Below are 25,754 nucleotides of genomic sequence, written 5' to 3'. Positions count from 1 at the left end.
ATATGGTAGACAGTGTCAATAAAAGTATGAAACAAAGATGATCCTTGTCTCTTAAGTAATGCTTTCTGATTACACACCGGAAATTATAATGTGAAACATAAACTAAGAGCACCTTAAGATATAAAACGCAATAACGCAAGACAATGTGCCTCGCTACGTATATATTACATCGCAGGTAGCAGGCAGGCGTTTGAGATATTTACTGGTAGAAGCCGAAGGCTCGCCCTGAGAGGAAAAATATATATATGCGTGTAAAAGTAAAAATTTGGCGAGTTCGGTGTGTCCGGGCCGCTGTTTTCCCGCTCTGCGCGGGGCTCCCTCAGGACGCTGCTCCGGCAGCGCTAGGGGGCACTGCGGGACCTGGCCACGGCGGGGGGGCGGCAGCCAGGGGGTGTAAAAACAACGGGAACGTCGATATTTGAGCCGCGACTCTAAAGAGTCGGAAAATAAAATGCTGGGTGACGTGGCCGAGCGCCCAGGCGGGTCCCGCCGTGAGCGGGATGGGTGCTGGGTGCTGGTGCAGCCCCCCGGCCGGGCAGCCCCTCACACCACAGCGCTCCAGAGCTGGAGACTTAACTGGGCCGGCCCGCGATTTACAGATCTAAAAGACCTAGGAAGACTAACCCTTTCTACCTATTCGATTAAAAAAAGTCTCTGTTGTTCTAACTGCAGATGATTTCACTGCAGAACATTTTGACATGCAAATGATAGCAATTAATGCCTTCGAAACAATTTATGATTTCCGGCCTACTTCAACATGTATTAGCATATACCTGGTTTCTTTAATATACACTTTGTTTTTCCAAAACCACAAACATAGTTGCTGGAATTTCATGTGGAAGTGCTTAAGGGGTTGAAAGTTAACACCTTTGTGAGCCGAGCAGTCTCACAGTTGCTGCTAAACAAAAGCCTCTTTGTAGAAGCTTTCTCGAAATGTTTTCTTAACATGTTCCAAGTAGTTTTAGGCAGGCAACTAAAGTAAACAAGATGTTACCATGATAAAAACACTTGTGAAAACATTACAGAGAGCACTTAGTAGTTTCTTTCACATAAACTCCCCTTCCTTTCATCAAAGTTAAATTCACATGAAGCAGATTACTAGCATCGCTGCAATACAAGACTGCAAGATCTCCAAAGGTTTGTGTCCCTTCTTTAAGGAATATATTTGATTTAAAAATAGTACGGCCATGGTTAAGCACATCTAAATCAAAATCAAATTTTAAAAGAAGAAAGGAGGGGGGGGGTGGATAAAACTATGCTAAATCTTCTCCATTTTTTGCACTGGATGCCTCAATACCTTGCTGAATAAACCACCCCCCCCTCCAGGAGGGATTTCCTGAACAACTTGCTCTATAGAGGTATATATTTCTATCTGCAGCGGTCTCTAAACACATGCAAATGAAATCAAGGATATAGTCAATTTTGAAGGAAAGCCGTTCTGCGCTACTAACTGCTCCTTTGGCTGCCGCCTGCTAGACGGGCCCTGGTTAACACGTGAGACACGTGTGCACCTCCAGCCCTCACCTGGCTGCCACAGCGCGGGGACACTGCACTGGCGTTTAGTTTTAGGCTCAGGGTGTATTCTGGAGCATGCAGGGTGCTTCTGTTTCATTAGGCTTGGCAGCAGCCCCTGCTGCTATCAGTTAGCTCTAACTGATACTGCATCACATGATAACCAATGGCTGATGGATTAAAAAAAACCACACCTCCACCACCAACAAAAAACACCCCAAACAAACAAAAAAACACAACCAAAGACCCCAAACCAACAACAACAACAACAAAAACAAAACCAAGCAAAGCCCACGACAAAACACTAAAACTGCGACTTATTTCGAAAAGAAATAGGGAAATAAATGCGTACAATAGCTCGTGTATCTGCTGGTTCTGATAAGCATCCTCCTGTTGGCTGTGAGTGAAAGACAACTAGGATCGTTATTTGTACAGTATTCATCTTTGAAATCAAGGGCCCTGTGGTGTACCTCACCTTGGGAACAAACACTACAGAACGATCACAGAAGAGTGTCAAATCTCTGGTTTTGATTTACCAACAGTTATTTATTTCTTCCTCAGGAGGAAAAGAAATGAACCATGTTTTAGACCTGCGAGTCCTTTTTTCTCCCTGAACTGCAGAATCATTTTATTGGAATATAGGGCTTTCATTCCACATGTAACTTCTCTTTGCTTTTTCTAACAGGCCTTTTTACGAAGGTAAGTGAAATTAAGCAATACTCAATTGATACACAGGCTGTATTTCACTTGGTAAACAAGAGCTTTTCTCTTGTGGGGACTGTCGAAAGAGCTTCACGGATTATACGAGTACCAGAAAGAAACTTCAAGCATCTACCCGTTATCTTTTCATTGAGTAATGAATTCTGATGAATGGCAATATAATTTAAGGACAGATGCTCCACAGGAGACTTGGAAGGATACGGTATCATTTTATGAAGCAACGCTCACTTCCTAACAGTGTCAATGCACTGCTCAGGGACATTCATTTCTGCATTAGTTCTGGGTTAAATATCACTCCAAACAATAAGACTTTGTCTGGACGCTGCAGAATTTGGATAATGCGAAAATTTACAGGAGCTGATGGGTTTAAGAAATTCACACAAAAGATTGCTGTTGAAAGGCTTCAATGGGGGAAAAAAAAAAAATGATGATAAGTGAGTGATAAAAAGAATCAGAATTGTTGGTGCTGGGAGTAGATGGAGCCGCTTCAGGTCCAGCCCGGGCTGGTAGCAGTTCTCCAGTTATTCCTAGCTACTGACTGCCCCAAGGACCTCCTCCAGGTGAACTTGGTCTGCTACTGAAACATCTCCAAAATACCACAGAAAAATCAACCTTGCCTCTACCCAGGCTATGTGACTTAAGGGCTGTATTTTCTACGCACAGGAAATCTCCTTGAAACCAACAGATCTAATCTTGAACAGGGGTCTAGCAGAAAAAGCAAAGGTGGCATAATCTGACTTGATGTGACTACACATATTACCCCGACATCTAAGGCTACCACAGCACCTTTCCCTTGCGTTAAGTGCAGTAAAAATTAGAATTGTTTTAAAGGTCTAAATGCTATAGTATGACATATGAATATGAATGAGCTGGCAAGTATGGCAAGATTAGCATTTATTTCACTTAAGTGAACAACAGGATGAATTAAAAGAAATGAGGCCACCCTTCATGGAAATTTATGACTAGCACCTTCTCATTTTGTAATCCTCTTGTAATGAGAACCTTCTCATGACTCTACTATTCCTCACTTTTAGTGTATGTTTATATGAGGCCCAGCACTGCTCCTACTGAATTCAGGAGGGTTTTGCCAGTGGATGCAGAACTGGCCCATTCTGTTCCTAGAGCAAAAAACTCTCTCTACCATCTAACATCATTCAACAAACACCCTCTGCTTGCTGTCACCCTTCCCTCCCTCACATAAAAATCCAGGGAACTGCCCCAGAAATAACAGATACAGCTGAATGTTTTGGGATTAATTCTACTTATCCATCCTGAAGAGTACCATGTATTTATGTGGACTAACTTCATGAGATCATCACTGTAAATGGGGGCAGAATTTCTCCCTTTGTGCATTTAAATCATAACTGCTGGGACAGTTGGTCTTTTGTGACCTTACGACCGAAAAGCTGTAGTCCTTGAGAAAATAGCAGCGCCCAAAGCTTCAGGAACCTGGGTGAACCCAAAGCATATGTGCACCTGGTGATCTACCCAGACAGAAATCTCTTCTGTGATGGGAACACTTTTTGTTCCAGCGTGGAGAGGTGAGGCTGATGGTTCAGCCATAGAACAGCCATGTGTAAGTTATTAGAGCTCTGCTGGTTCTTCCCTGCTTCGGGATGCAGGCATTACCACACACTAGTCCATAACACACTGTTTAAGCAACGTGTAAAACTGTGTTCTTTGGCAGCAAGGAAAGGTCTGCAGCAAACTGCAGGGGCCCAATTAATATAATTATAGTTTATTTTTAGTAGTGTAGACTTTGTTCATTAGTTACTTATTTGACATAAATTAAATTTCACGTGATGTTCTGCAATTCTCTGTTCAATTATGGAGTTAATTCAAGACTAAATTTCTAAATTAAAGTGAAATCAAGGTTAAATCAAGGTTGTATTGTTTACACTATCAACACTACAACTTAAAAATTATTTAAATAAAATTTTTAAAAAAGGCTGCAGAACTGCAAACACTCTATTTTATAGCAATACACTGAGCAAGACCATACATTCCCCATGGGGCTAATTTACTATCCCCTGTTAAAACGTTCTTGAGCCTGATCCAAAAGCCACTGAAGTGAAAGGGAGCTCTCTGTTGACTTCAATGGGCTTTGCATCAGGCCCACGGTGAGTGACAGCACACGGAATTTCAGGGCATGCTTTCTGTACAATGCGACTGCCAAAAAAACCATCCTTACTTTAGAAACGACTGGAAGTCTTCACATACTGCTTCACAGCCTGGCCACTTGCATACACCGTGTCCATAGAGCGGATGGCTGTGTGAGTGCTCCTCGTGGGATAAACTGGAGGAGAGAAAGCGAAAAGAGAAAAAGTGGTGTAAGTGACAGCACTGTGATAATTAATCTTCACAAAGACTCTTTAAGAGCAGCAAACAACAGATCCTGAAACATCCCTAACATCTCATGGTACCCACCTGACTCTGCCCATCGTTTCTCAAAACAGAATTAAATACCATTTGCGGTGCAAAACATGTGTCATTCTTACTTAGCTATCCTCCTACATTTCATTCATTAATTAAAAGCTTTGTAAAGAATTTAAATTAACATGGACGGGGGAGAAATCATTTGACAGACCTGCTTAATATCTTGCTTGATATTTTGCTGAGAAATTTATGAACATTGCATATTTACGATTCGACTTCATCAGGAAGAAAAGTAATCTCCATACAATAGTGTATCCTTATAACACAGCACAACTGGACCCGAGGCTTTCCTTGTCGCTACAGAAAGACAAAAAGCACCAAGTTTGCAGCCTTGGTTTTCCCATCACGTTATTTATTTACTGGGCTGTGTGGTTGGTTTTTTCCCCTCTTACAGGTTGTTTCTTTGCTAAAGTACAGCCCTCCTAAGTCCCAGTAAAGAAGATTCAAGATGCACTTTCAAATGCAAAATTTATCATAAAAAAGGAACCATGTAACCAAAGGATTCCTCAGTACGAGGGGTTAGTGGGGGCTATTAACCTTGCTAAGATTTGTCAGAATGTCACGGACCTTCGTAACTACTGAAACCAGGGTTAAAGAAAAAAAATTCATCTGAGCACGAAAGGGTTAATCCTTCAGCGGGATTCCAATCAATACGTAATGATTTGGCTGCACTGATCCAAGTCATGAGACGCTTTGATCCAGGCCATGTGGTGCTCAGGGAAATGTATCTGTTGCACTAACTGATGAACCATATTCTAAAACATCTTCTTTATTCAACTTCTGCATGGAAACTTCCTAAGTAAAGGAATTATTTTTGCAACAATTTCCATAAGCTTAGATGACTTTAAAAATAAAATGTCAAAATAGTACTGAAATCTCTATTTTATGCTCACACACATATCTATTTTTCATAGCAAACCTTTTTGCTACAGTATGCCTGGGCTGTATTATGTATGCTTCAAACATACACAAAGGATATGAACACATACCAGCATCTAGGTGTGGCTTTTATGATTTATTTTATTCTGGATTGCAGGTAATATTATGGATAAATACCTACTTTTTGCCATTTTACTTTTATACACACAGGGCAATGCTGTTTATTCTTGTGCTACAATATTATCTGCCTGCATATGACAACAAAACTGTGTTCTTGTATTAGTTCTGATGCACTGGATACCAAGATCCCTGTAGAACATACCACTGAGATGTTATCCCAATGCAAAGAAGTTGCAAGAGAAATTCCTGCCCAGATTCTGCCACTTTTGACTTCAGGCCCAATGAGAACCTGAAGATCATTGAAGGTGGCTTTAAAAATTATTTTTTGTTAAAAAAAAAAAATCAAAAAAAAAGGTACAGATCTGACTGGAAAAGGTATTGCAAGTTGTACATTTACCTAATTCATTATTTCATTAAAATCTTATTTTTGGCCATTTAAAAACAGTTCTTCAAACATATATATATGTGCAAGGTTATTTCCTAAAAAAACAACTGTAGGTGAAGAGACCTACAAAGGCTTTTTCTATAAAGGAATATTTAACTGTTTTAACTTAATCTTTTTTTTTACATGTGCTCTATCAGTTAAGTTTTTAAAGGAACAAAGGAACCAATGCATTCATTGCAAGGAAATTACACAAATGCTGCAGCACACATTTCCTCAGCTGTGAAAGAGGGAGGATGGCTGAAGGAACACCAGAACACCCCGGCCAGACAGGCATATGGTCAAACACTCTCCATACACATCAGGAAAGAATAATTCAGAAAATAATGCGTTTTATCATCTGCTTCCATACCTGAATACAGCAAAGCGTGAGAAAGTGGGCTTCCATGTTAGCACTCCATTAAAGTCCATGAAGACTACATATGAGAGTTACGATTTCAGTGTTTTGGGCAGAACCCCCCCCCCAAAAAAAAATCAGTGTATTAATTTACACAGAGCGCGTTACCCATCCACCAGGATGACTGCAGAAACACCGTAGGACGCCAAGTAAGGAGTCAGTGCCCCGTGGGTTTTAAGCACTGTAAATCTCATTATAATATCAACAGGAGTCACATGGCTTAAACCCCCAGCAGGGTTTTTTAAAGTTTCCCTGTGAGAGCCTAAAGGCCACGGCCAAGTCAACGGAAAGAGCCCTACCGCGATTTGTATTTATTTTTTAAATCCAAGTGCAAATCTCTTTTCTTTCCAGGGAACTTGCACAAGACAAGACAAACTATGTAGGACATGATACCCTGGTATTGTGTCCAAAGAAAATGATGGAGTGACCAAGCGAGGATCAAACTGTAGACGATGCTCAGGGTGTCAAAGGCTAGTGCTGTCAATAACCAGAAAGACTGGCGTTGACTGTAAAGGGAACTTAAAAGGTCATTTTCTTAACATGAAGCTAAGCGTAACATACTTAACACCTACGTATAGCTTCCACTGCCATTCAACAAAGCAGAGCAACTACTTCAACTTCCCAAAAATAGACCTTTGAAAAGAAAAAAAACCCCTCAGCATTGAAAGCCGAATGCGGGCACCCTCCGCAGGCAGCGAGCCTTGCGACCCCCGTCCCGCTCGGGGGTTTCAGTGGAGCCTTGCGGTGACCTTTATGTGTCAGTATCAGGTTACTGCTATTTTATCCATCCCACTTTTAAAGATGTTACAGATCGCCACTTGTTCCCTGATACAGCCTTAAGAAGCACCTCAAAACTAAACACAGCGGGTTTACAGAACAGCGGATGTCATGCACAAAGGATACAGCCGGTGGAAATGAACAGGGAACTGTTCAACTGCTCCAAGTACTCACTTTGTTTGAGCAAATAGAGGTGGAAAATGAAGATTTTAATCCAATACATAAACAGCTTTGTGGGCACAATGCAAACCTATAATCTTAAATTGTTCCATTTTATTTTGTCTGCACGCAAGCACAGTGTCTGTAAGCTAGATGCATCCTTGGTCTCACTGCCTGAGACAGACTTCCAGAAGATCTGAGCATTGGCAAGCAGAAGCAGGTTTTAGGTCTGTTTGATTTCTAATGACACATTAGAGTAGGTGTTTGTTTCTGTCACCCTCCCCTTCCCAGGAACGCATATTCATGGTCGGGTACTGGTGATGCAACACTAGTTAGTGGAAGTGATTTTATAACAAGACATAATTTTCGAAGAACTGAAGGAATAAATTACAGAAAAATCAAGATTATGTGTTATTTTTTTTTTTCTCTTCTTAAGGTATTTGCATGCAAAATACTTAACACAATAGAATTATTTCCAAATAATGCAATAGCACAGCATTATTACATTGAAGTACAGCAAATAACCCTCTGGCAAGCAGAACGTCTTGCGTAAGTCAGCTTATTCATGACATACGACAGAGTAAAGAAATCCATGTGGGGAGCTGAAAACTGCGTAAGTGTCCACTTATTTTCTGCTGCCTCCAGCCTGGTTTCCAGTAAGGAGGGGAGGGGAGAAGGGCCGGGCACTTCCACGGCTCCCTGTGCTTGCTGGATAGAGGAGTTTTTACCTCCACCTTCTTCAGCCTCTGGTGCTTCACAACCCCAGGGATCTCCAGGGGGTCTGGAAGGAACTTCACCACCTACTGTGACAGGGATTGCTGTCACAACTGGCACTTGCAGAGCCCCACTCACCCACCCCTCTTCAGCCATTTCACCTTCAGAGTGTTACCTGCTGTGCTACAGCATCACCAGAGACTCTGCACAAACCCATGGGAGAGAGAGCAACCACAGAAAGCTGAGCCAACATGGACAAACACAATGTCAGTGACACTGGACATCAGGGAAAGGACTGACCAAAGCGCTACCATGAAAGCTACCTGTGTCGTACAGTTTAATTCGACCCACTGGCGAAAAAGTCACAGCTGGATATAAAAACTAGCTAAGCAGAAGCCTCAGTAATAGTACTTCTGCCACATAGTGGCCCACATTTTAAATATTCATGATGCTGACATACTTCATACTCCACACTCTCTCTTCCAGATCTCCTTGGGCCAACGATCTTTGCCAAAACACGGGGGGAAGCCAGTGATATAGAGAAGTGTCTTTGATTTTCTATTACAGTTTTGAAGCATCTGCTCACGTTCTAACGGTGCGGAGAACATGCCTGAGCCACCTGCACGTGGAAAAAATCAATACCATGTCTCCTGCTTTCCTCTTGGAAGGGGTTTGAGCAAAGCACCCACAGAAACTGCAGAATTGCCTTTAAAAATATATATATACATATATTTCTCAGAGGTAATGGGAAGTGACCTCATCTTTGCAAGCTGTCGTGAAGCCCATGTCAGCGTACAGTCCAGGCAGGAGCACAGGGCTTGGTCTCATACAACATTTTGCCCAGTCTGATGTGGATGGCACAGTTGTTGAGGCAAAATGCCATGATTTTGGTCATGTACAGGAGGAAGAGAGACACAACTGGAAATCAGCAGGGGCCTCCCATATTTGTGACTGCCCAGTGAGCTCTAAAGCTCATTGAAAGGCACCAATAGAATAAAGCTGGTGAAAATGTCACAATTCTCTGAGTCAGAAACACTTGCTGTATTTGATGTAAAATCAAAACAGAAGCAATGATGATTAAATCCTTGTACCAACTGTACTTGAATGCAAGTTCCTGCCTTCATGACAAGATCAATTGAATAAAGATGTGTTTTGCAGTGAAGCTGCACTGGTGCAAATCGCTCTGCATTATTACTCAGGTGGCTTAGCATCCCTTTCCTCTCTGAACAGCGAATTTAAAAACATACCCAAAATAATTAAAGATTATAATCATACTAAAAAAAAACCCAAAAAACAAGGAACATATTAAGCCATATACTGTAATGAACTACTTCTAGATATTCATGCTCCTCTCCAAGCCTCACTAACTGCCCCGAAAGCAAGTATTTGATCTGAACAGAGAATTATTTGAGCAGGGTAAATGCCTCCCCACCACTGGATAAAGCTCAGCAGAGGGTCGTGGGCCATCGGGAGAGGTGGCAATTGATGCGTATGGCCACTGGCAGCTCTTCCCAAAGTCAGCTTGAATATTTGTGGATCCTTTTTTTTAAAAGCTGTGTTTCTCCCCTTCCTCATTACTTTAGTCCACATCCAGACCTACAACTAGAAGCAGCTCATGTTTTACATCAAACCCTATTGGAAGTAACAGGAGTGGTATATTACATTTTAAATTACTACACCAATTTAAGACAAATCAGGTTAAAACTGCAGCCTAAAGGCTGAAATTCTGTCTTCTAATCGGTGTGCACTAACTTGTATCCTCACGTAGCAAAAAAACCACAGAGCCATAGCACTGCTGCTGTAACACACGGCCAGTAACGCACCCCGAATCACTGCCCCCTGTCCTCAGCCTCTCGGGGCACTATGCTCTCAATTCTTGTCGCATGGAAAGCGCTGGAGCATTTGCAGCAAGATTAAGACAAAAATCAGGCTAATATTCCCCTTCTACTCTACTCCCATCCCCACTGTAGAGTATAACCAGATTGCATAATTACACACATCATCTTCTGGTTTTGATCTGCGAACTGATGGTTTGGATTATTAATCAACATTCTGACCCTCCAGCACTCTGGAAATATTCTGCATGTCTTCCAGCCCTGCCACAGCGCTGCCCCGGGGCCCGCGCGGCCGCTGCCCCATGTCCTTTCCTTGGGGGAACTGAACATATTTCTAGAATATTTGAAAGAAATGCCCAGCACAAAAACCACAGTATTGAATCCATCGCTTATCTCAGGTGGAAGTTCCATCCCTGCACCTGAATTAACGAGTTTCTCTACTATTTTAAACTCATATTTTTTTATTTCAACCTTGTGCCTGGGTACTGTAGTGAAAAGTACATCAAATATACCCAGACGCAGATGATTTGAAACGCTGGATTTTAAATTCCAGCACTGCTAACTAATGAGAACAATTTTTTCCCCTCTTCTTCTTTGTAGCATCACTTCATGTACTTACATACCATAATCACATCCTCCTAGAGCCTCTATTTTTCCAGGGTGTAGATCTTTAATTCCCTTTAATCTGTCTTCATAGCCTATTCCCTCCAACTCCTTTATCACCCTAGCTGCTCTCCTCTGTATTTGCTCCAGCTCCTCTTTATCCTTTCTGCAAGAGAGTGGCCAATTGTACATCACACTCTCAATGTGGTTTAACTGGTTCTGCATGAAGCAGAACAGGAAAAAAAGGACTCGGATGCAATACGCGTGTTTATGTCTCCCGTGACTGCATTTACCTTTTTAACCAAGACATGGCACAGAGTGTCCCACCTTAATTTCTCAACCCTGATTATGCCTCAGCCATTTCCCACACAGCCGATGCTGAGCAGCTGACGTGTCACGTCAAACCAGCAGTTCGGAATTTTTATTTCCTAGCTGGTCTACTTTCTACTTATCCCTGCTAAATCTCATTTTATTCCTCTCTGAACAGCCTCTTAATTTATTCAGATGAGAACGGATTGATTCAGTATCTTAGTTTAATTAGGAAAAAAAACCCCAAAACGTGATGCTACCAATTTCTTGGGTTTGGGGGTTGTTTTTTTGTGGGTTTTTTGTTGTTGTTTTCAGCATAGCAACCCCATCCCTCTTACACACCCAATTCGTATGGCAGAGGGAGGTGGCCATGGCAAGGCTTTGGCCACAATTCAGCAACGCTTTTAAGAACACGCACAAGTTTAAAAACACAGGATTAGACCTTGGAATTCACCAAGACTGAGGTGTAAAGTTACAAACGTACATACATACTCTGTAAAAAGATCCTGTTTGCCAACCTTATTTTACTGTAATTTATATTCTGTTGTTACGTTTGAATTTATAGTAAAAGAAAACAGTGAGAAACAAGATCTATTCTTGTTTAACAAAATTATATTCTGTTACATTTAGAGTGGAGGCAAGTCTTTCACCCTTATATAAACCGGCGATACGTCAACAGATATGAGTAACACAGATTATTCACGTCAGTGTTTTTCAGCCCTGTCCCACAGGCACAACAAAACCCGCGCAGAAGGTGACTGTCACATCGCATAGAGCCCTCGCCCCCCGCGCGCCCCCGCGGCAGCCAGGAAAATGCCCTTTGGGAAGTGTCCATAAAAAAATAATTAAGATAAATAATGACTCCAAGGGAGAAATATAGTTAGAGCATTGAATTCTCTCTGCCACATGCTTTCCCTCAGATGAATGCTATTTAAAAAAGCACTAAAATCGAGAGGACACAAGCCTACTTCCCCAGGGAAGCGTGCTGAATCATACAGGTAGTGTAAATATCATATGCTGCCGCAGGTGCTAGGCGGTCTATTTGTTTGTGTTTATCAAAAGGCATAACAAATAGTCACACTAAAACAGAACAACATTTGGCATTGGAATGATAGATACCAGAGCAGCCATAAATCATCTTCACTTGTTTATACCCGAACCTCTGTGCAACGCCAGCACTTCAGCCCCTCTTTTTCAGAGGGCATTTCGCTGGGATTTGCCCCGTTCAGGGGCAGCCGCTGGCTCCTGGCTGGGCAGCACTGGACAGAGGGGCTCAGCATCCTTCCCAAGCACAGCACGCCCAAGGAAAACCATGCACCATAGCAAAAAAAGAGCAAAAAGAAGAAAAAAAAAGCACTAAAAAGTAAGAAACAGACTTGCGTGACATCTATGGTCAGCTACCATCGTTTACAGCTTTGCAACTCCTGAGTTAATTCACAGTATAAACAATGAGGAAAATGTTTCTTCCGAGCAAGACTTCCTGTAAACTGTTCATTAGAGCAGCGCAGGGCTGGTGCACCTGCTGATTAACCATGCGCTCCAAGAATAAACAACAACTGAAGCCAGCGAGATTGTTCTGGAATTTGCTCAGAGCTGATTTTTCTTCCCCCATGTTATAAATTGGATTCTACAATAAAACAAACAGCAGAACATAGGTTGCTGAGAGTTAAAAATCTACTTTTTACACTACATTGACCACAGCACCCACAGGCACAGCTACAATGTCTTTCTATGAATGGGACAGATTGCCATATGGATGCAGACACTGAACAAGCTGTACAACTCCTGGCGACAAGTGCCTAGGGGACTGTCCTATATTAGCACCACCTGTGCTGTGGAAATTGTGCTCTGTGTATGAAATGGTATTTAAGGGCCCATCACGATGTTATTTTTGAGTATACACAAAAAGGAAAATTACAGTTAAAAAGGAATTTGCTGGAGAGCGGATCAGTTGCTCAGTTCCCGAGATCCTTTCCCAAAGGAATAGTTATCCACTTTATTCACGCAGCCCAAAATGACAAGCTGCAACACACATAAGCAGTTTCCCTGCCTGGGCTTATACCATCGTTTAAACGAGAAGAATACACTTTCTAACATACATATGTCTTTCCTGATCACACAGCCCTCCCACCTTAAAAATACCAGCTATATGGAAAAATACCCCATGGCATTACACAAACGTTGCTCCAGCAGCAAGCAATGCAACATAAATTCTCCTTGGGTTCTTTCCCCCACCCCCTCATGTGTGGCAGGTAAAGCCGCAAATACTGATTACCAAATTTCAGTGTGCATCTCAGTGCTTTGAAAATATAACCCTCTCTGCCTGACAAAAATAGAGCTCCAGATTAGCACAAGATGTTGAGGGAAGGGGGAAGAAGGGAAAAGAGGTTTGAGCAGTACCTGGCTGCTCTACGAAAATAGATTTCCCCCTCTCCAAACTGCAAGAAAAAAAAAGGATGCCAAGAAAAAGAAAAGTAAAATAAATTGAATTAAAGAAAAACAGTTGTAAAGTGAATGTTACAACCTGGGAAAAATGATGTCATTTTATTGAGAAACTAGTTTTTTTCCATTAAACCATAGTGAAACGGATAAAGTTTATACAGCTTAATGGTGGAGTTTTACTTTAAATGCTACTCAATATCTTAGCAGTACGATATAACATGATCTAACAGCTGTCATACTAACTGCTCGATTTTTATTGAAGAGCAGAGAAAATAGTCACACAAAAATCACCTAACTTCTCCTCTACTTTTATGGCATTTTCAAGGGTGTTTCTTTTCCACTCTCGGGCTGAGATATGTATGATAAAAAATATAATACAGCTCTTCATTAGCTCCCTGCTCAGCTCTTCAGGATAGTCAGATCTCCTGAGTAAATGCTGAGGAAGGACAGCTTGCACACAGGAGGAAATAAAGAGAAACAGGAATCCACGGTGCAGTAAAACAAAACCAGGTCCCTTTTTAAGACTACTACATAAACACCTCTAATAAAAGAAGAGGACAAATTTTCATTGGACTTTAAGTATTTAGACAGGAATGTTTCACTAAAAGTTTAACTGCAAAGTGCACGCAATTAACAGAAAGCCATCAGCTATTTCTCCGGTATGTAAAAATAGCATTAAGCTCTATTAAATGCACGTGTAAGTATCTCAGTTGCAAGAAAAAGGAGGAGATATGCAAAGCACTCAGATATCAAACAATGATCTGTTGGCCAGATGGAGGAATAAAACAATACATATGCTAAAATTTGGAAAAGTTCTGCTACACGTCTGCCAAGGCTCACCCAATCTATTTTAAGTGCTTTTTGATACATTAGCTTAGTGTTTGGAGTTGTACAACTGATGGTTATTACACGGGACCAGAAAGCAGCAAAGCGTTGGCGCGCAGGAGCTCCCGGCGCCGGGCTGCGTGGAACAGCCCTTACTCAGCAAAGGGCCACACCAAGGAACCACAGCCTGGTTAACACTGCATCTTTCATAGCGAAAAATCAAATAAAGTCAACTAGAAACAATTTCCAAAGCTTAGCGAAACAATTCCTTGAAAAGCAAAATTTGATTGAAGAGCTCCTGGGCTGACGAAGGAGCAAGCGGCACTGTAAAACTAATTTAGCAGAGGGCTTCTCAAAAACGTGAGTGCGGCAGCTGACGGCAGGTATTGGCAATGCAAAGGACGCTACACACGCAAATCTGAAAAGCAGGAACAGTAAAAAGTGCCTGATAAGGCTTAAAACTGAAGATTAGCAGCTCCAGGTCTGAGTCACGGCTGATATTTTTTCAAAGCTGAATACACAGAGAAGTGACTCAGACGAGGAGAGCACATAGTAACCAGTGGTGATTTTTTTGTTGGAGGAGCGAGCGCCAAGGGATCAGGTAACAGCACGCTTTGGGTTGTATCTGCACAGAATAAATGCAGACGGCAGGGCCAGCTCCCTGCTCCGGCTGTCACAGCGTCACCGTCACTGAACAGCCCAACCGGCCTCACAGCCATCACACCCGTACTTGGTGCAACCAGAGGAAATACAGCAGTCATGTAGAGAGCAGGATGGTTTATCAGAGATGCAGCTGGGCATCCAGGCTCGAGTCTCCAGCTCCAACCCAGCTCCGCAGTGAGGATGCTGCACGGAGGCACGTGAGCTGCTCAGACCGTGGGTAACAACACCAGGGTCATGATGGGGTTTGTGTACGTGGAGCAGCTAAAGGCCCCAGGAACACCCATTTCTTAAGGGGGAAGGGATTTGAGGTAACCTAATCTAACGTAACTCTGCTGATGGTAAAGCATAACGAGCTAAAATCAACTGCATGGAGCAACTGAGAGGAGCCGACACGGATGAGCAGATTTGATGCTGGCACCAGTGCAGAACGAATGCCAGGGACTGCGCGGAGAGGCAGGCCAAGAGAGGATCAGGCCCTGGGAGCATATGGACTGCAGGCTGAACTGTTTCATCCCGAGCATTAATAATGGACCGAAATCTGTAGTTCTTAATTGTACTGAATCCTAATGCCCTCATCTAAGGGCCTTGGGATTTTGATGGAGGATCAGCTGGCATGGAAGATAACAACAGTAAAACACGATGCATTAAGCCTAACCAGATCAATGGGCTGCCTCGCCGCTCCTCTCGCTTCCCTTCAGAGCCTTCTCCAGACTCCTTCCTCCTGCGATCCTGGCAAGAAAAACTCATTTAAAAATCCCCTTGTTTATCCCATCTATTTTTCCTATGAGATGGCTGCTTCCTTATGTAGAACAAGACTCAAGCACGGTTGGAAAGGGTATAAAGACAATAGGGGACAAACATGGGATTGCTGGCATGAGGAGAAAGGTCTCTCGGACATGCAGCTTTCACCTCCAACCCTTCACCTTACCCCTTACAAACAGATGCATTTTCTACATTAACTGGTCTGCACCTTCACTAACTCACTTGTTTACGAACAGCCTCCATCATCCTGTGGCTGCTGCAGTCAGCACAGAACGGGACCAGGGGACGGGGCCACATGCAGCTACCACCCCACAGCACCCCAGACCTCCCAGCTCAAGCCCAAGCTGGAGCAATCTCTGCTCACCACAAAGCACCGATGACTTCTGCACCGTTCTGCTTTTCCAAACCTACTGACATCAGGAATATCCCCAAGCATGCAGGTTTTGGGATGCCCACTGCTCATAAGGTTATGAAGTTAGAAGTCACCTAAAGCATCCGGGCATCCACCCACTTCGTTTTGCTGTTTTTCTTAAGAAAATAATCAAGCTTCCCCCAAATAAGATGCAGTGGAACAAGATGGAAAAGGGGTTCTGTCCTTGACATTTGTAAGCACAGCAGATGTACTTAACTGGCTCCCATTATTTATTTATTTACTTGTGTAGAGAAAACGCTTGTTAGTGAAGAAACTCAGATGCTGATAAGATGATGAGAGGTTTGCATGCTGGTTGATGGTCTCACTTTCGCTTATCCTGAGTGAATACAAGTATCTATAACTAAATATTTCCCTTAGGGTACTGATGACTGAGGTATGTTTATTGCATTGAGTGAATTTATATATATAATCAGCACAATAAACATTATTAAATTGTCTGAGTAAAATCAAAGCATGAAACACACAGTCAGTGCTGAATTCTAATGATGCTGAATGCCCATGATTGCATGGGGAAAGGATCTTAACAAGCCTTGATTTGAGCTTTGGCATCCGCCTCACAAATCACACGAAATGTTCTCTCTTTAATAGTGCTGAATATTGATAAATGTCTCTGCACGGCACAACAGGGAAGTTGGTCTCTATTGGCAATCTTTACCAAAGTGTGTTTTTTCCTTCTCTACACTCAAGGGTTTACCCTGAATGATTTAATTATAATTTTCCTTGTGTAAGACAAATTAAAGAGGAGAGTAGGAGTGTCATGCCAAAGCAGATTATTTATCTCCTTAACAGATTGCTGTGCACCAAACCCCAGAGCTGCTGCTGCTGCTACTTACAGAAACTGGGCGAAATGTGGGACAAAAGCATAGATGTAATATACATTTAGAGCCCAAATGAATGAAAGCATTAACCCATTATTTATAGCTGGAATTGTTTCATTCCTGTGAAAGCCATACACACGGAGCACACAGAAACCAAGAGCAGCACCATGATGCTCCCTGGCCCTCCCCAGGAGTGGACAATGCCTCCTGCTTTCAAACATATCTTTGCTTTTCAAACATCCCGGGGTGCCTCTGGCCACCTGCTTGCCATTTGCTTTTTTTTTTTTTTTGCCATAAAGAAGAACTTTTGTTGTCACTCATCCCTAAGCGTGGCAGCCCTGCAGTGCCACCAGAGCTGTGTCCCCGCAGCCTGCACAGACTAAAGCTTCGCTGTGCACAACCATGAGGCTGGGCTCATGGCACAGCGACACGTGGGCATGCCAAGCAACCAATGACTATTTCTCCTGCTATTTTAAACCCCGTGTTTATAACCAAAACATGTCTTTACCCAAGACTGCTGCTTGCCCGATGGCTTTTACACAGGTGCCTCTGCTGCTGCGTCAGCCAAGTCCCTCCTGTCTCATGGGTCTCAAGTAGCCCACAACCTGACCTGTGGGATCAGGAACCCCATAAAACACAACCTGAACGACCCCAGCGACATGTCCCAGGGATGACAGTGATGACAGTAACTCCCACGTAACCAACTTGCCTCCTGCAACTTGCCTCAAAAGCCCAAGAGGAAGGGGGGAAACAGCTTTACAGCACACCCTAAAAGTTAATGTTACCTGTATATGATTATTTATTGCTGCTGGGCAGTTGTTATGATGTGACTATGCTTAACCGTTAGGACACTTCCAGATTTTACTATGTGCTTTTTATTGTTGTTTAAATCTAAATAAATAGTGCTTGGTTGTAGCAGACAAAAGCTAACAGCCAGTTGCACAGAAGGTGCAGGAATGAGATGGTGGATGCCACAACCCAAAAACTTGCCCTGGTCAGACCGAGCTGCAGGCTGGTGTGATGGGAGGTGGAAGGGCTGGGATCCGCCTTGTGAGCCCTTTTGACAACCCCGAGCCAAGCTTGGGCTCGAGCTCAGGATCACCTCCACTAGTCCCCTTGTATTTGCAAGCTCAGTTGTGCTGAACCAGCTGGGTACAAGAACATACACAGATTTCACTACAGGTCTAACAAACTCATGCTCCCGCCAGACCCGTGATTTTTTTCTAGCCTTAAACTTTGCAAGCTTCTATGAACTTTCAAATATACATCTGGCAGCAAAGCACGGCTACTCTTCCCTCCCTGCTCACTCACCACCCTGAACACCCTGCCTGTAGATAAATCCTCTTTCAGAAAGGAAACCAGTGCAACACAGCTCAACGAGAGCAGTTTCCGTGTCACATGAAATCCAGGCAGGCACCACGGTGCCTGATGAGACTGCAACAAAACCCTTAAGTGCATCAGTAGGCATTCTTCTGCCTGTAGTCTCTTGCTCTACTTATGGATAAAGATGTAATTTAATCACTGCAGCAAATGGATGGCGTAAACCCTCCATGTACCAAACAGAGGCAAGATAAAGGAAAGTCTATAGTTCTCTTATTTGTATTTCTAAATGTACCTATTTTTGTGTTTCGATACTGTAGAGAACTCTAAATAGATATGTAGGAAAAGTGTAACGGCAAGCTTGAACAATACAGCTATCGGTTCAATCTGTGAGGCCCTTACGTCTTCTAACTAAGACAATCTCAAACAATAACCATAGCAAGCTTATGCCTTCCTAATTAATTTTGAACTTTACTAATAAAAACACATGCATTGCCTTGTTTGTAGATCCCAACTACCTTCAGGCCACAATTACAGGACTCAGACACATGGATTTCTAGTTCTGCTTGGCAGTATACACAGAGAAAATCCTTACTTCAGAACAGATGCCTGTATTTCCACTGCATTTCAAACTAAACAGCAATGGCATACAGTTTCCTTGGTTAGCCTGCCATTAGCAGACAGCGCAAGCCTCTATTTGGTGAAAGAAGATTCATTTCACTGAATGGGTTTTTATTTTATACACTCAGTACGAAAAACATAGATAAAAAATTTATCGAACAACTTGTTCAGCTCTATATGCAGCAAAAAGAGAATTTAATTGTTTAATAAACATAAAATTGTTTTTAGTATCCCATGTAAGTCTTTATGAAAACCACATCCTTGACACTTACGTGCATTATAAATGTATGTGCTGATATTCACTCACATGTCCTTGCAACGGATATAAAATGATGCCTTACACACACAGCAGTTCTTTCAACAGTGGGTGTGCTCTCCTTTAAAAATCTATCTATTCCCAACAGCTCTATTTTCTTAATATTAGAAAGACATAAGAGGTATTTATATAGCTTCCTTATCAATCTACTTTCAGACCACCAGACATATAAACTCTATGGCTTAAAAATTCCATTATCCTCTTTCTAATGAATGAAAGGAGGACGGAAAGACAAAGCCATCAGTTTCCATAAAATCCAGCTTTCGCTAGCGTCTGCTGTAACATTTCTAGATGGGCAAAGGGACTCTCCTGAATGCAAAGAAGCAAAGCAGCGCTGCCCTCCCCGGTGGGCCCGGGCTGCTCGCTTGCTCCTGGAGACCCTAATCCTCCTCCTCCTCCTCCTGTTCTTCCTCCTCCGAGGATGCAGCAGGCACCAGCACCCACGGCCCGAGCTCCTGGGACCGTCTATCTCACCGTAAGCAAAAGTTATGTTGTTAGACACGCCTCAGTGAAATCTGGGGGTGTAAAGAAACAAACCTGCAATAAAGCATCCTGTGGAATAAAGCAGAGCCCGCGCTGAGAAGCACATCAACAGACAACCCCTGATTTAAGCCATTTCTTTTTAACAATGCGAGCCTAGTAAGTATAAATTAACTCACATATTTAAAAGCCAAACAACACCAGTTAGCTAATTTTATCAGCGCTTAAAAAAAAATCACTTTGTTTTAGAAAAACCTGGTGAACTCAAGCCTATTCTGTCTTGTGAAAGCAGGTAAATACAGATTAAAAATAAAAAAGGCAAATGTGTTAGATGAGATGGGGCAATGAAATTTGACAGAAAACAGGGGTAGTAAAACAGCCTGTACTGACCAACAGATTTTTTTCTTTACCTCCAGCCTGTAAAGCCAAAGCACATCCAGAGTAACACCACCCGGGATGCAGAACTCAAAAAAACCCCAGCTTACGCTCTCCACAGTTCCCCCAATACACTTATCCAATGCACTTCTAATTAGCTAATTGTGCCCACATTGATCCAATTAACAAGCCATAAAGATCTGAACAAAAGGAGCATATTTTGCCCAGTGGTGACTCTATTCAACCACATCAAAATCAGACAGAGCAAGACGTGGAGGACAAAACCGAGGCCAAGGCTGTTGGCCACCGCTCCCAACGACTCCGCCATCGCTTCGGCACGTTGTTCGGAGATGCTCGGGGGTGGAAACCCCACCGGCACCTACCTCTCCCGTTTAGGAGTGTGGACCGATAGCTGTCCGTTAGTTGAGGCGTGCGGGTTGATGATTAAGGAGGTCTTAGATGGCGCGGAGGAGGAGACGCAGGTGGTGGACAGGTCCAGGCTGCTGTGGTTGTTGCTGGCTGCCTCCTCCGCCGTGTGCGAGCCTGTCACTTCCTTCCAGAGCTGCTGCAGTTCTGTTGGAATCATGCCTGAAACAAACAAATTGGATAATTAAATCAATTAACAGCTAATTCGGCCGTCTTCAAACAGTAATTAAATCAAAGAGTCAGTAAACAAAGCCTAGTGTTAGTTCTCTGTGTGTGTGTGTTTTTGTGCATGTATTTTTTTATTAATAACTGAAGGCTAATACTGAACACTGCAGGTCTCTGCTAAATGTTCTGGTGCAACATCTGCAATACCTATGTAATGCAAAATACAAGGTGTGGGGCAGGGGGTCCACACAACACACCTCCCCACCCCAAACTCCACATTAATTATTTTTTGTAATTAAAATTACAGAGGGCCCATTTCCAGAGTCCCCACTCAGGCAGAAATCACCCCAAGGCTGACAGCAAAGGTGCCCACGGGCTACTCTGCAGTCAGCTGGAGAAATTCTATTTTTCTTCAAAAAATATACTATTTCTTTTATTTTTTATTTCAAGGAAAGTGAATACTTTCTAACTTGTTTTTAAAAGAAAGGAAGGTCTTAGGAATAAAAAAATACTCAGCTTTATTGTTATGACAACACGAACCACAATATGACTAATTTTGTGCTTAAGTTTTAAATGATGACAAATAGCTTTGTTATTAAATACAGTTTTTATTAATCACTTTTAGACATAAATTATGAATTCATATTGTCTTCCTGAAATGATTTTCAAATTTTAACAGTCAAATTGATTATACTATGATTATTTAATTAACACACCTATCTTTCTCATTAATTTTGGTTTCTCGAACTGCTCACTTAATTGATGGATGTGTCTACTGAAAAACTGTGTAACTTTCTATACAAGTAACACTATTATTACTGTCATTTCTTAGATCGATGCTAATGAGCCATTCGAAAGTAAAACGAAAACATAAAATAAGCTTCAAGAAATAATAATAATAAAATGTATGTATTTTTAGTTGTGCCAAAAATGGACACCAAGCTCAGGACGTCGCATGCAATAAATAAGGCAAGTGAAAACTTTGCAACGTCCCGTGGGCCAAAGTGGAGCCGCGCGTCAGCGTGACACGGGCTCACGCTGAGATCATGCTTTGGATACAGCTCATGTTTGTGACATGATCAAACAAGTCAAGCTTCTCTCACTGAAGACGATTTCAGTGCTCCTTCAGAGGAGGCCATGGGAAAACATTAGCAGGAGAGCTGCATCACTTAAATATTCGGGGGGGGGGGGGGGGGGAATATATCATAAAAGCCAGCGTCTGTGTGTTTTTAAAGAGGTTTCTCATCACTGCGCTTCCAGACCATCGTTTGGATGGCTGTTCATTGTTTCAGTGTATTGTAGCGCTGGAGCTGTCCTAAGGAAACCTGCCATTTTCTGAGTGCACAGCAGCAGCTCTCACAGGCACGTATCTCACCAAACCTGGGGTACTGAAATAAAATAAAATAAAAAAAAAAGGCAGTATGCATTATATTCATTTGAAACACATAATAAAAAATGCCAAGGTCTAAATTTAATTTATTTTTGTCATTTAGAATACAATGGATAGATAATCATCTCAACGTGATCAGCCAAACATCTTTACTTTGCTAAACTGTTAAAGATTTTAATTATGCTAGCTTTGGAGAGCACTGGTCTAATGAGGCGATAGACTCCAGAGAATCTAAGTGGTTAAGAACTGTGAAATGAGTCTGATAGGATTTTTTTATATTCACCGTGGATCGTTTGCATATCAAAGAGGAGTAAATTATTGCACGACAGACCAATAACCTTCCCCGCCTTTCTGAGAGTAGCATTAACAAAAACAGTTGGTCTCTGGTAACGGTTCACTACAAAAAAATGCTAAAATCCTTAAGTATCTGCAATTAATATATATTATGAGAGAGGCTTCAATTTATACATTAAGTGATCAGATATTCTTAGGACGCATCCGCATCTCTAAAGCCACGTCATTCTCCTTTCATCAGACCCAAATGCCAATTATATTTTGATGGATTTTGTCCCAAATGAGCATTTAGTTATTAGACATATTCAATTATTACCTGTCCCCTGAAATTAAACCTCTGAGCAAATTAAACAAAGAAAAAGGTCAGTACACAAGCCTGCGTCCTGTTTTCCTGGATTGGGGCTATTATTTTCAAACACCTTGCGAAGTGACAGTGTGGGATGTATTTTTAGCGAACACGCTTGACAGGACTGTCTGCACACACACAATTACCTGTGAGCGGGGCTGACCCTTACACCACTGTTTACTCAATTGAAACAATAGTGAATAGACTTGTCTGTTGATGATAACATATTGATATGAGACCGTATGAGCAGACACCTATTTTTATTTTCCAGAATAAGCAAATAAGGAAAGAATAACTGGCTTTTTGTTGTGTTACTTTTTACCCACCACCCCCATCTGGATTTCTGCAGGTTTTTAATTAGAACCAAGCTAGCTTCCCCCCTCTCCTCTCCCTGTCCCCCTTTCTACTCTCCCCTTCCCTTCTCCTCCAGGTCACTTCTGGATCTACTAACACTTTATCCCAAGGAAAAGCTTGCAAGCGTCACAGCCCTTAAAATATACATACACATAATATTTACACCTTGCTGTAGATCCTCCAGAAGTCAAGGGGTTTGGTTTAACTTCCTTTATGAGTGTGACTCATTAGCACCAACAACAACTATATCGTGTATTGAAAGAAAAAGAAAAAACACCCGGGGGAAAATAATACTGGAGATAATAAGGAGGATTTCAGCCTGGGTGACGTTAAAGAGTTAAATGTGATGTCATACACATCTGCACACAACCCATCACTTAAAAATGACCACATCCTTGACATCATTTGATTAATATGATTTAAAAAAAAAAAAAGAGAAGAGTCTTGCTCCTCCTTCTCCAAATTTAGTTCTTTTAGAATAATTCTGGAGAGAATTTCTAACTAGCCCGTCAAACTGGGCAGCTGAAAGGTATGCTCATTATTCATCTCGCAAAATGGTTAAATAAAATAATAGAACAAATGGTAAAAGCAAGATCCACGAACGCTCACAATAAATTATGTAATTTACCATTTAACAGTTTCATTTTAACAGCGAGAGCTAAATTTTAAGTCAGGTTCCCAGAACTGCGCTGCAATTACCAGAGATCGCTACTGCTGGTGCTGCAACTTTGTACCTACCGGTAACGGGATTTAGACCTGAAACTGCCAAATCTGCGGGAGCAATCGGGCACCCAGATGTCTCAGTCCTATTATTTTCACTCGCTGGTGATCTGAAGTGTGATTTGCAGTTTCATTTTGCAGATACTAAAGATCCAGCTCTCACAGCTCAGAACACTGCTGAAATGTGGTTTATTTTTAAATTGCTACTAGGTACAGATGTAAAATCTAGATTATAGATGTGTCTAAATACAAAGCAGAAAAGATTACACAAATATAACATTAAAGGATGTGCTGTTTTGTGTAAGACAATAGGTAAGCACTAAAAACTAAAATGAAACTGAAATACAGCTTTAAACAATGTATTAGTTCTGAAAACATAACAAAAAAATCACTTATGAAGTGGCATTCTCTCCTTAGAAACATTTATTACTATTACAGATACTTAAGAATAAAAGCAAAATGCTTTTAACCAAATTCATAGCTACACTTACTAGAGGGATCTTATTTTTTTAATACACACATTTCCAGTATTTGTCTCAGTCTTGCAGACTGTTCTGAAAACAAAAGGGCATGATGTATGTATTTTTTTTTTTAAATAAGAAGTGTACATTACCAATTATTTTAAACTATAGCCCTGGCTCTTCATTACATTTTTCAGGACAACTAGTCCCCTTCATTATGAAAGAAAATGTAGGCACAGGTTTAAAAAATGTATGTTGTGGGGACAGTTGACAGATTACTGCTCACGGAACTCAATTTCCCAACCCCAGGTATCACCGGCTCAAAGACAAACAGAGTTGCTCAACCTCTTTGTGTCCTTGTACCTTCATACCCAGGTGACCATGTTCAAGCAAGCAGAAAGTTGATTTAAACCTCATAATGACATCAGTTTTAAGCCATCGTCTCTCTGATAAAAAGAAATAAAATATCGTGCTGTACTGCAACCTGCCTGAATTCTCAAGTTTCTCTTTCCTCCCGGCTCCAGCCGCCCCCAACGCTCGCAGCTCATTTCCCTGCAAGAACCAGCACTTTCTGCTCATGTTTATGTTGTCTTCGGTGTGCAAGTCAGCACCCCTTAGGTTCTAAATACGCTTCTTTGCGAGCACTAATAGTTACACTACCCTGCTAACCATATCAATCAATGCCATGACGGCTGAATTACCTACTGGTGTCTCCGATGTGTTACCGCACAGATTACACTTCATGCATCACCACATTCATTTCTTTCACATTACACATGAGCGTGTCTTGTCACTGCCCAATTGCCCTCCTTTGGACAGCTTAACTGATGTACTATACAATGAACCTTACCGAGCCAACTTAATAGTATAGGAGCTGTGGGAAAAATTAGAAAGGTTGAAGCTTCAGCCTGGTGGGTGTGTGGGAACAGCCTGGGATGCTTCCAACAATAAATCTGAAGCTTAATTAACGTACGTGACAACGTTTTTCAAGTATGAATGGCATTTTGTCTACATGCCCTTCATTCTGGACTCGTTTCACGCCTTCTCCCCATCACACTGAGCACTGAGGGCGACCCACCAGCCACCAGCCCAGGCCCGATCCTGCAGCTCCCAGCCAGGCCCCACCTTGCTGCTCATCAGCCCCCAACTCACACACCAGACTAATCTAGACCAGGTGTCCAGCTTTGAGATGCTGGAAAGCTAAACTGACTCTTGTGGAGAGAGGTGTCAGGCCTCCAAAAGCTTACGCTCTCAAGACAGGAGCTCAAATACCTTTGTGAGCCTCACGAAAATAAGCCTAAATAAACCACACCAGCTGCAGAGCAAAGCAGATGCCGCTCCTCAGCCTTGTATCCTTTTATCCACATAAGTTAATATTCACCAGAAACCTCGCTCTCCTTTTTGCAGCTATGTACACACAAAAAGGGAGGGTGAAGAACACAAGCAATTTTCTCTTGTCCCCCACCATTTAACTGAATAGAGCTAAATGTAAATTCATTATATGGTTTGGCAACTAGTAGCAGCCCTAAGGCTGCTTTGAAGAGCCCAAATCATTCAACCTAAGCTGACTCAAGTTGTTGAGGTGGATGTTTAAATTTATTACAGGGCAAGGGAAGGAAAAGGCATGATTATTCAGAAAT

The 25,754-nt window shown here is 42.1% G+C and overlaps 1 protein-coding gene across 12 annotated transcripts in view; it reads right to left on the bottom strand.

Moving 5' to 3' along the window:
• Nucleotides 1–25,754, bottom strand: part of FOXP1 (forkhead box P1) — a 383,067-nt gene that overhangs the window by 42,082 nt on the left and 315,231 nt on the right. For all 12 annotated transcript variants that reach the window (XM_082060432.1, XM_082060427.1, XM_082060438.1 and 9 more), the window contains 2 exons: nt 20,342–20,546; nt 4,424–4,528 (listed from right to left, as the gene is read on the bottom strand). In XM_082060432.1, the coding sequence (XP_081916558.1) occupies nt 4,424–4,528; nt 20,342–20,546 (310 nt within the window). The remainder of the gene's footprint in view (nt 1–4,423; nt 4,529–20,341; nt 20,547–25,754) is intronic.

This window comes from Streptopelia decaocto (assembly GCF_964273445.1).
Source record: "Streptopelia decaocto genome assembly, chromosome: 8".
In the NCBI taxonomy this organism is placed as follows: domain Eukaryota; kingdom Metazoa; phylum Chordata; class Aves; order Columbiformes; family Columbidae; genus Streptopelia; species Streptopelia decaocto.
The sequence above is the reverse complement of the archived record's forward strand: the minus strand, read 5'-3'. Positions and strand labels throughout refer to the sequence as shown.